The sequence below is a fragment of the Oncorhynchus gorbuscha genome, linkage group LG03 (assembly GCF_021184085.1).
Source record: "Oncorhynchus gorbuscha isolate QuinsamMale2020 ecotype Even-year linkage group LG03, OgorEven_v1.0, whole genome shotgun sequence".
NCBI classification, from domain to species: domain Eukaryota; kingdom Metazoa; phylum Chordata; class Actinopteri; order Salmoniformes; family Salmonidae; genus Oncorhynchus; species Oncorhynchus gorbuscha.
This window is the reverse complement of record NC_060175.1, coordinates 3,039,724-3,052,223: the sequence shown is the minus strand read 5'-3', so window position 1 is coordinate 3,052,223 and position 12,500 is coordinate 3,039,724. Positions and strand designations below refer to the sequence as shown.

At 37.4% G+C, this 12,500-nt stretch overlaps 1 protein-coding gene across 3 annotated transcripts in view; it reads right to left on the bottom strand.

The window, feature by feature from the left end:
* Positions 1 to 12,500, bottom strand: part of LOC124024279 (MAP kinase-activated protein kinase 2-like) — a 74,232-nt gene that overhangs the window by 22,222 nt on the left and 39,510 nt on the right. For all 3 annotated transcript variants that reach the window (XM_046338284.1, XM_046338270.1, XM_046338278.1), the window contains one exon: positions 11,850 to 11,925. In XM_046338284.1, the coding sequence (XP_046194240.1) occupies positions 11,850 to 11,925 (76 nt within the window). The remainder of the gene's footprint in view (positions 1 to 11,849; positions 11,926 to 12,500) is intronic.

Sequence of the window (12,500 nt, the reverse complement as noted above, 5' to 3'; positions counted from 1 at the left end):
GAGTGTAAAGGGTTAAACCCCTATAATAATGATATAGAGGTAGGAGTGTAGGGTTAAACCCCTATAATAATGATATAGAGGTAGGAGTGTAAAGGGTTAAACCCCTATAATAATGATATAGAGGTAGGAGTGTAGGGTTAAAACCCTATAATAATGATATAGATATAGAGGTAGGAGTGTAAAGGGTTAAACCCCTATAATAATGATATAGAGGTAGGAGTGTAGGGTTAAACCCCTATAATAATGATATAGAGGTAGGAGTGTAGGGTTAAACCCTATAATAATGATATAGATATAGAGGTAGGAGTGTAAAGGGTTAAACCCCTATAATAATGATATAGAGGTAGGAGTGTAAAGGGTTAACCCCTATAATAATGATATAGAGGTAGGAGTGTAAAGGGTTAACCCTATAATAATGATATAGAGGTAGGAGTGTAAAGGGTTAACCCCTATAATAATGATATAGAGGTAGGAGTGTAGGGTTAACCCCCTATAATAATGATATAGAGGTAGGAGTGTAGGGTTAAACCCCTATAATAATGATATAGAGGTAGGAGTGTAGGGTTAAACCCCTATAATAATGATATAGAGGTAGGAGTGTAAAGGGTTAAACCCCTATAATAATGATATAGAGGTAGGAGTGTAGGGTTAAAACCCTATAATAATGATATAGAGGTAGGAGTGTAGGGTTAAACCCCTATAATAATGATATAGAGGTAGGAGTGTAAAGGGTTAAACCCCTATAATAATGATATAGAGGTAGGAGTGTAGGGTTAACCCCTATAATAATGATATAGAGGTAGGAGTGTAAAGGGTTAACCCCTATAATAATGATATAGAGGTAGGAGTGTAGGGTTAAAACCCTATAATAATGATATAGAGGTAGGAGTGTAAAGGGTTAAACCCCTATAATAATGATATAGAGGTAGGAGTGTAGGGTTAAAACCCTATAATAATGATATAGAGGTAGGAGTGTAGGGTTAAACCCCTATAATAATGATATAGAGGTAGGAGTGTAAAGGGTTAAACCCCTATAATAATGATATAGAGGTAGGAGTGTAGGGTTAACCCCTATAATAATGATATAGAGGTAGGAGTGTAAAGGGTTAAACCCCTATAATAATGATATAGAGGTAGAGGTAGGAGTGTAGGGTTAACCCCCTATAATAATGATATAGAGGTAGGAGTGTAGGGTTAACCCTATAATAATGATATAGAGGTAGGAGTGTAGGGTTAAACCCCTATAATAATGATATAGAGGTAGGAGTGTAAAGGGTTAAACCCCTATAATAATGATATAGAGGTATGAGTGTAGGGTTTAACCCCTATAATAATGATATAGAGGTAGAGGTAGGAGTGTGAAGGGTTAAACCCCTATAATAATGATATAGAGGTAGGAGTGTAAAGGGTTAAACCCCTATAATAATGATATAGAGGTAGAGGTAGGAGTGTAGGGTTAAACCCCTATAATAATGATATAGAGGTAGGAGTGTAAAGGGTTAAACCCCTATAATAATGATATAGAGGTAGGAGTGTAAAGGGTTAAACCCCTATAATAATGATATAGAGGTAGGAGTGTAAAGGGTTAAACCCCTATAATAATGATATAGAGGTAGGAGTGTAGGGTTAAAACCCTATAATAATGATATAGAGGTAGGGTTAGGGTTAAACCCCTATAATAATGATATAGAGGTAGGAGTGTAAAGGGTTAAACCCTATAATAATGATATAGAGGTAGGAGTGTAAAGGGTTAACCCTATAATAATGATATAGAGGTAGGAGTGTAGGGTTAAACCCCTATAATAATGATATAGAGGTAGGAGTGTAGGGTTAAACCCCTATAATAATGATATAGAGGTAGGAGTGTAGGGTTTAACCCCTATAATAATGATATAGAGGTAGGAGTGTAGGGTTAAACCCCTATAATAATGATATAGAGGTAGGAGTGTAAAGGGTTAAACCCCTATAATAATGATATAGAGGTAGGAGTGTAAAGGGTTAAACCCCTATAATAATGATATAGAGGTAGGAGTGTAGGGTTAAACCCCTATAATAATGATATAGAGGTAGGAGTGTAGGGTTAAACCCCTATAATAATGATATAGAGGTAGGAGTGTAGGGTTAAACCCCTATAATAATGATATAGAGGTAGGAGTGTAGGGTTAAACCCCTATAATAATGATATAGAGGTAGAGGTAGGAGTGTAAAGGGTTAAACCCCTATAATAATGATATAGAGGTAGGAGTGTAAAGGGTTAAACCCCTATAATAATGATATAGAGGTAGGAGTGTAGGGTTAAACCCCTATAATAATGATATAGAGGTAGAGGTAGGTTAAACCCCTATAATAATGATATAGAGGTAGGAGTGTAAAGGGTTAAACCCCTATAATAATGATATAGAGGTAGGAGTGTAGGGTTAAACCCCTATAATAATGATATAGAGGTAGGAGTGTAAAGGGTTAAACCCCTATAATAATGATATAGAGGTAGGAGTGTAGGGTTAAACCCTATAATAATGATATAGAGGTAGGAGTGTAAAGGGTTAAACCCCTATAATAATGATATAGAGGTAGGAGTGTAGGGTTAAACCCCTATAATAATGATATAGAGGTAGGAGTGTAGGGTTAACCCTATAATAATGATATAGAGGTAGGAGTGTAAAGGGTTAAACCCCTATAATAATGATATAGAGGTAGGAGTGTAAAGGGTTAAACCCCTATAATAATGATATAGAGGTAGGAGTGTAAAGGGTTTAACCCTATAATAATGATATAGAGGTAGGAGTGTAAAGGGTTAAACCCCTATAATAATGATATAGAGGTAGGAGTGTAGGGTTAAACCCCTATAATAATGATATAGAGGTAGGAGTGTAAAGGGTTAAACCCCTATAATAATGATATAGAGGTAGGAGTGTAGGGTTAAACCCCTATAATAATGATATAGAGGTAGGAGTGTAGGGTTAAACCCCTATAATAATGATATAGAGGTAGGAGTGTAGGGTTAAAACCCTATAATAATGATATAGAGGTAGGAGTGTAGGGTTAACCCTATAATAATGATATAGAGGTAGGAGTGTAAAGGGTTAAAACCCTATAATAATGATATAGAGGTAGGAGTGTAGGGTTAAACCCCTATAATAATGATATAGAGGTAGGAGTGTAAAGGGTTAAACCCCTATAATAATGATATAGAGGTAGGAGTGTAGGGTTAAAACCCTATAATAATGATAGAGGTAGGAGTGAGGGTTAAACCCCTATAATAATGATATAGAGGTAGGAGTGTAGGGTTAAACCCCTATAATAATGATATAGAGGTAGGAGTGTAGGGTTAACCCTATAATAATGATATAGAGGTAGGAGTGTAAAGGGTTAAACCCCTATAATAATGATATAGAGGTAGGAGTGTAGGGTTAAACCCCTATAATAATGATATAGAGGTAGGAGTGTAAAGGGTTAAACCCCTATAATAATGATATAGAGGTAGGAGTGTAGGGTTAAACCCCTATAATAATGATATAGAGGTAGGAGTGTAAAGGGTTAAACCCCTATAATAATGATATAGAGGTAGGAGTGTAGGGTTAAACCCCTATAATAATGATATAGAGGTAGGAGTGTAAAGGGTTAAACCCCTATAATAATGATATAGAGGTAGGAGTGTAAAGGGTTAAACCCCTATAATAATGATATAGAGGTAGAGGTAGGAGTGTAAAGGGTTAAACCCCTATAATAATGATATAGAGGTAGGAGTGTAAAGGGTTAAACCCCTATAATAATGATATAGAGGTAGGAGTGTAGGGTTAAACCCCTATAATAATGATATAGAGGTAGGAGTGTAAAGGGTTAAACCCTATAATAATGATATAGAGGTAGGAGTGTAGGGTTAACCCTATAATAATGATATAGAGGTAGGAGTGTAAAGGGTTAAACCCCTATAATAATGATATAGAGGTAGGAGTGTAGGGTTAAACCCCTATAATAATGATATAGAGGTAGGAGTGTAAAGGGTTAAACCCCTATAATAATGATATAGAGGTAGGAGTGTAAAGGGTTAAACCCCTATAATAATGATATAGAGGTAGGAGTGTAAAGGGTTAACCCCTATAATAATGATATAGAGGTAGGAGTGTAGGGTTAAACCCTATAATAATGATATAGAGGTAGGAGTGTAAAGGGTTAAACCCCTATAATAATGATATAGAGGTAGGTTAAACCCTATAATAATGATATAGAGGTAGGGTTAAACCCTATAATAATGATATAGAGGTAGGAGTGTAGGGTTAAACCCTATAATAATGATATAGAGGTAGGAGTGTAAAGGGTTAAACCCCTATAATAATGATATAGAGGTAGGAGTGTAGGGTTAAACCCCTATAATAATGATATAGAGGTAGGAGTGTAGGGTTAAACCCCTATAATAATGATATAGAGGTAGGAGTGTAAAGGGTTAAACCCCTATAATAATGATATAGAGGTAGGAGTGTAGGGTTAAACCCCTATAATAATGATATAGAGGTAGGAGTGTAGGGTTAAACCCCTATAATAATGATATAGAGGTAGGAGTGTAAAGGGTTAAACCCCTATAATAATGATATAGAGGTAGGAGTGTAAAGGGTTAAACCCCTATAATAATGATATAGAGGTAGGAGTGTAAAGGGTTAAACCCCTATAATAATGATAGGTAGAGGTAGGAGTGTAGGGTTAACCCCTATAATAATGATATAGAGGTAGGAGTGTAGGGTTAAACCCCTATAATAATGATATAGAGGTAGGAGTGTAAAGGGTTAAACCCCTATAATAATGATATAGAGGTAGGAGTGTAAAGGGTTAAACCCTATAATAATGATATAGAGGTAGGAGTGTAGGGTTAAACCCCTATAATAATGATATAGAGGTAGGAGTGTAAAGGGTTAAACCCCTATAATAATGATATAGAGGTAGGAGTGTAAAGGGTTAAACCCCTATAATAATGATATAGAGGTAGGAGTGTAGGGTTAAACCCCTATAATAATGATATAGAGGTAGGAGTGTAAAGGGTTAAACCCCTATAATAATGATATAGAGGTAGGAGTGTAAAGGTTTAACCCCTATAATAATGATATAGAGGTAGGAGTGTAAAGGGTTAAACCCCTATAATAATGATATAGAGGTAGGAGTGTAGGGTTAAAACCCTATAATAATGATATAGAGGTAGGAGTGTAAAGGGTTAAACCCCTATAATAATGATATAGAGGTAGGAGTGTAGGGTTAAACCCCTATAATAATGATATAGAGGTAGGAGTGTAGGGTTTAACCCCTATAATAATGATATAGAGGTAGGAGTGTAGGGTTAAACCCCTATAATAATGATATAGAGGTAGGAGTGTAGGGTTAAACCCCTATAATAATGATATAGAGGTAGGAGTGTAGGGTTAAACCCCTATAATAATGATATAGAGGTAGGAGTGTAAAGGGTTAAACCCCTATAATAATGATATAGAGGTAGGAGTGTAGGGTTAACCCTATAATAATGATATAGAGGTAGGAGTGTAAAGGGTTAAACCCCTATAATAATGATATAGGTAAGATATAGTAGGAGTGTAGGGTTAAACCCCTATAATAATGATATAGAGGTAGGAGTGTAGGGTTAAACCCCTATAATAATGATATAGAGGTAGGAGTGTAAAGGGTTAAACCCCTATAATAATGATATAGAGGTAGGAGTGTAAAGGGTTAAACCCTATAATAATGATATAGAGGTAGGAGTGTAAAGGGTTAAACCCCTATAATAATGATATAGAGGTAGGAGTGTAGGGTTAACCCTATAATAATGATATAGAGGTAGGAGTGTAAAGGGTTAAACCCCTATAATAATGATATAGAGGTAGGAGTGTAAAGGGTTAAACCCTATAATAATGATATAGAGGTAGGAGTGTAAAGGGTTAAACCCCTATAATAATGATATAGAGGTAGGAGTGTAAAGGGTTAAACCCCTATAATAATGATATAGAGGTAGGAGTGTAGGGTTAAACCCCTATAATAATGATATAGAGGTAGGAGTGTAAAGGGTTAAACCCCTATAATAATGATATAGAGGTAGGAGTGTAGGGTTAACCCTATAATAATGATATAGAGGTAGGAGTGTAAAGGGTTAAAACCCTATAATAATGATATAGAGGTAGGAGTGTAGGGTTAAACCCCTATAATAATGATATAGAGGTAGGAGTGTAAAGGGTTAAACCCCTATAATAATGATATAGAGGTAGGAGTGTAGGGTTAAACCCCTATAATAATGATATAGAGGTAGGAGTGTAGGGTTAAACCCCTATAATAATGATATAGAGGTAGGAGTGTAGGGTTAAAACCCTATAATAATGATATAGAGGTAGAGGTAGGAGTGTAGGGTTAAACCCCTATAATAATGATATAGAGGTAGGAGTGTAGGGTTAAACCCCTATAATAATGATATAGAGGTAGGAGTGTAGGGTTAAACCCTATAATAATGATATAGAGGTAGGAGTGTAAAGGGTTAAACCCCTATAATAATGATATAGAGGTAGGAGTGTAGGAGTAAAGGGTTAAACCCCTATAATAATGATATAGAGGTAGGAGTGAGGGTTAAACCCCTATAATAATGATATAGAGGTAGGAGTGTAGGGTTAAAACCCTATAATAATGATATAGAGGTAGAGGTAGGAGTGTAGGGTTAAACCCCTATAATAATGATATAGAGGTAGGAGTGTAGGGTTAAAACCCTATAATAATGATATAGAGGTAGAGGTAGGAGTGTAAAGGGTTAAACCCCTATAATAATGATATAGAGGTAGGAGTGTAAAGGGTTAACCCTATAATAATGATATAGAGGTAGGAGTGTAAAGGGTTAAAACCCTATAATAATGATATAGAGGTAGAGGTAGGAGTGTAAAGGGTTAAACCCCTATAATAATGATATAGAGGTAGGAGTGTAAAGGGTTAAACCCCTATAATAATGATATAGAGGTAGGAGTGTAAAGGGTTAAACCCCTATAATAATGATATAGAGGTAGGAGTGTAAAGGGTTAAACCCCTATAATAATGATATAGAGGTAGGAGTGTAAAGGGTTTAACCCTATAATAATGATATAGAGGTAGGAGTGTAGGGTTAAACCCCTATAATAATGATATAGAGGTAGGAGTAAAGGGTTAAACCCCTATAATAATGATATAGAGGTAGGAGTGTAAAGGGTTAAACCCTATAATAATGATATAGAGGTAGGAGTGTAGGGTTAAACCCTATAATAATGATATAGAGGTAGGAGTGTAGGGTTAAACCCCTATAATAATGATATAGAGGTAGGAGTGTAGGGTTAAACCCCTATAATAATGATATAGAGGTAGGAGTGAGGGTTAAACCCCTATAATAATGATATAGAGGTAGGAGTGTAGGGTTAAACCCCTATAATAATGATATAGAGGTAGGAGTGTAGGGTTAAACCCTATAATAATGATATATAGAGGTAGGAGTGTAGGGTTAAACCCTATAATAATGATATAGAGGTAGGAGTGTAGGGTTAAACCCCTATAATAATGATATAGAGGTAGGAGTGTAAAGGGTTAAACCCTATAATAATGATATAGAGGTAGGAGTGTAAAGGGTTAAACCCCTATAATAATGATATAGAGGTAGGAGTGTAAAGGGTTAAACCCCTATAATAATGATATAGATAGGAGTGTAAAGGGTTAAACCCCTATAATAATGATATAGAGGTAGGAGTGTAGGGTTAAACCCCTATAATAATGATATAGAGGTAGGAGTGTAGGGTTAAACCCCTATAATAATGATATAGAGGTAGAGGTAGGAGTGTAAAGGGTTAAACCCCTATAATAATGATATAGAGGTAGGAGTGTAGGGTTAAACCTCTATAATAATGATATAGAGGTAGGAGTGTAAAGGGTTAAACCCCTATAATAATGATATAGAGGTAGAGGTAGGAGTGTAGGGTTAAACCCCTATAATAATGATATAGAGGTAGGAGTGTAAAGGGTTAAACCCCTATAATAATGATATAGAGGTAGGAGTGTAGGGTTAAACCCCTATAATAATGATATAGAGGTAGAGGTAGGAGTGTAAAGGGTTAAACCCCTATAATAATGATATAGAGGTAGGAGTGTAGGGTTAAACCCCTATAATAATGATATAGAGGTAGGAGTGTAAAGGGTTAAACCCCTATAATAATGATATAGAGGTAGAGGTAGGAGTGTAGGGTTAAACCCCTATAATAATGATATAGAGGTAGGAGTGTAAAGGGTTAAACCCCTATAATAATGATATAGAGGTAGGAGTGTAAAGGGTTAAACCCCTATAATAATGATATAGAGGTAGGAGTGTAAAGGGTTAAACCCCTATAATAATGATATAGAGGTAGGAGTGTAGGGTTAAACCCCTATAATAATGATATAGAGGTAGAGGTAGGAGTGTAGGGTTAAACCCCTATAATAATGATATAGAGGTAGGAGTGTAAAGGGTTAAACCCCTATAATAATGATATAGAGGTAGGAGTGTAAAGGGTTAAAACCCTATAATAATGATATAGAGGTAGGAGTGTAAAGGGTTAAACCCCTATAATAATGATATAGAGGTAGGAGTGTAGGGTTAAACCCCTATAATAATGATATAGAGGTAGAGGTAGGAGTGTGAAGGGTTAAACCCCTATAATAATGATATAGAGGTAGGAGTGTAAAGGGTTAAACCCCTATAATAATGATATAGAGGTAGGAGTGTAGGGTTAAACCCTATAATAATGATATAGAGGTAGGAGTGTAAAGGGTTAAACCCCTATAATAATGATATAGAGGTAGAGGTAGGAGTGTAGGGTTAAACCCCTATAATAATGATATAGAGGTAGAGGTAGGAGTGTAGGGTTAAACCCCTATAATAATGATATAGAGGTAGGAGTGTAAAGGGTTAAACCCCTATAATAATGATATAGAGGTAGGAGTGTAAAGGGTTAAACCCCTATAATAATGATATAGAGGTAGGAGTGTAAAGGGTTAAACCCCTATAATAATGATATAGAGGTAGAGGTAGGAGTGTAGGGTTAAACCCCTATAATAATGATATAGAGGTAGGAGTGTAGGGTTAAACCCCTATAATAATGATATAGAGGTAGGAGTGTAAAGGGTTAAACCCCTATAATAATGATATAGAGGTAGGAGTGTAAAGGGTTAAACCCCTATAATAATGATATAGAGGTAGGAGTGTAGGGTTAAACCCCTATAATAATGATAGAGGTAGGAGTGTAGGGTTAAACCCCTATAATAATGATATAGAGGTAGGAGTGTAAAGGGTTAAACCCCTATAATAATGATATAGAGGTAGGAGTGTAAAGGGTTAAACCCCTATAATAATGATATAGAGGTAGAGGTAGGAGTGTAGGGTTAAACCCCTATAATAATGATATAGAGGTAGGAGTGTAAAGGGTTAAACCCCTATAATAATGATATAGAGGTAGAGGTAGGAGTGTAGGGTTAAACCCCTATAATAATGATAGAGGTAGGAGTGTAGGGTTAAACCCCTATAATAATGATATAGAGGTAGGAGTGTAAAGGGTTAAACCCCTATAATAATGATATAGAGGTAGGAGTGTAAAGGGTTAAACCCCTATAATAATGATATAGATAGAGGTAGGAGTGTAGGGTTAAACCCCTATAATAATGATAGAGGTAGGAGGTAGGGTTAAACCCCTATAATAATGTGTAGGGTTAAACCCCTATAATAATGATATAGAGGTAGGAGTGTAGGTAGGAGTGTAAAGGGTTAAACCCCTATAATAATGATATAGAGGTAGGAGTGTAAAGGGTTAAACCCCTATAATAATGATATAGAGGTAGGAGTGTAAAGGGTTAAACCCCTATAATAATGATATAGAGGTAGGTAGGAGTGTAGGGTTAAACCCTTATAATAATGATATAGAGGTAGGAGTGTAGGGTTAAACCCCTATAATAATGATATAGAGGTAGGAGTGTAGGGTTAAACCCCTATAATAATGATATAGAGGTAGGAGTGTAAAGGGTTAAACCCCTATAATAATGATATAGAGGTAGGAGTGTAAAGGGTTAAACCCCTATAATAATGATATAGAGGTAGAGGTAGGAGTGTAGGGTTAAACCCCTATAATAATGATATAGAGGTAGGAGTGTAGGGTTAAACCCCTATAATAATGATATAGAGGTAGGAGTGTAAAGGGTTAAACCCCTATAATAATGATATAGAGGTAGGTAGGAGTGTAAAGGGTTAAACCCCTATAATAATGATATAGAGGTAGAGGTAGGAGTGTAGGGTTAAACCCCTATAATAATGATATAGAGGTAGGAGTGTAGGGTTAAAACCCTATAATAATGATAAATAAATAAATAACTTGTTTCAAAATATTCAAAACAGTTAAAAACTGAATAAGATCTGGTGCAACCAATTACCTTCAGAAGTCACATAATTAGTTAAATAAAGTACACATGTGTGCAATCTAAGTGTCACATGATCTGTCACATGATCTCAGTCCATATACACCTGTTCTGAAAGGCCCCAGAGTCTGCAACACCACTAAGCAAGGGGCACCACTAAGCAAGGGGCACCACTAAGCAAGGGGCACCACTAAGCAAGGGGCACCACTAAGCAAGGGGCACCACTAAGCAAGGGGCACCACTAAGCAAGGGGCACCACTAAGCAAGGGGCACCACTAAGCAAGGGGCACCACTAAGCAAGGGGCACCACTAAGCAAGGGGCACCACTAAGCAAGGGGCACCACTAAGCAAGGGGCACCACTAAGCAAGGGGCACCACTAAGCAAGGGGCACCATGAAGACCAAGGAGCTCTCCAAATAGGTCAGGGACAAAGTTGTTGAGAAGTACAGATCAGGGTTGGGTTATAAAAAATATCAGAAACTTTGAACATCCCACGGAGCACCATTACATCGATTATTAAAACATGGAAAGAATATGGAACAGGCAAGGAGAGGCAACAAAGATGAAGGAGCTGCGGAGATTGGAGTATCTGTCCATAGGACCACTTTAAGTCGTATACTCCACAGAGCTGGGCTTTATGGAAGAGTGGTGAGAAAAATGCCATTGCTTAAAGAAACAAATAAGCAAACATGTTTGTGGTTCGCCAAAAGGCATGTGGGAGACTCCCCAAACATATGGAAGAAGGTACTCTAGTCAGATGAGGCTAAAATTGAGCTTTTTGTCCATCAAGGAAAAAGCTATGTCTGGCGCAAACACCTCTCATCACCCCGAGAACACCATATTTTTCATCAGCAGGGACTGGAAAACTGGTCAGAATTTAAGGAATGATGGATGGAGCTAATTACAGGGAAATTCTTGAGGGAAACCTGTTTCAGTCTTCCAGAGATTTGAGACGGAGGTTCACCTTCCAGCAGGACAATGACCCTAAGCTTACTGCTAAAGCAACACTCGAGTGTGAGAATTGAGAATCTGTGGTATGACTTAAAGATTGCTGTACACCAGTGGAACCCATCCAACTTGAAGGCTAGGAGCAGTTTTGGCCAAGCTTATAGAGAGATACCCCAAGAGACTTGCAGCTGTAATTGCTGCAAAAGGGTGACTCTACAAAGTATTGACTTTGGGGGGGGCGAAGAGTTATGCACACTCAAGTTCAGTTTTTCACAATAAAACACATTTTGCATCTTCAAAGTGGTAGAAGGAATGTTGTGTAAATCAAATGATACAACCACCCCCCCCCCCCAAAAAAAAAATATATATTTGAATTCCAGGTTGTAAGGCAACAAAATAGGAAAAATGCCAAGGGAGGGGTAAATACTTCTGAAAGCCACCGTATGGGGGGGGGGGGGGGGGGGTAAAGTTAACAGGTTACTTACAGGATGTACATGATGACACCTAGCGACCACATGTCACATGACTTATCATACTTCTCTGGTCCCAACACCTCTGGAGCTGTGAGAGGGAGAGACAGAGACAGAGAGACACACAGAGAGAGAGACACACAGAGAGAGAGACAGAGACAGAGACAGAGAGACACACAGAGAGAGAGACAGAGACAGAGAGAGAGACAGAGAGAGAGACAGAGAGAGAGAGACAGAGAGAGAGAGACAGAGAGAAAGAGACAGAGAGAGAGACAGAGAGAGAGACAGAGAGAGAGACAGAGAGAGAGACAGAGAGAGAGACAGAGAGAGAGAGACAGAGAGAGAGACAGAGAGACAGAGAGAGAGAGAGACAGAGAGACAGAGAGAGACAGAGAGACAGAGAGAGAGAGAGACAGAGAGACAGAGAGAGACAGAGAGAGAGAGACAGAGAGAGACAGAGAGAGAGACAGAGAGACAGAGAGAGACAGAGAGAGAGAGACAGAGAGAGAGAGACAGAGAGAGAGACAGAGAGAGAGACAGAGAGACAGAGACAGAGAGACAGAGAGAGAGAGAGAGAGAGAGAGAGAGAGAGAGAGAGAGAGAGACAGAGAGAGAGACAGAGAGAGAGACAGAGAGAGAGACAGAGAGAGAGACAGAGAGAGAGAC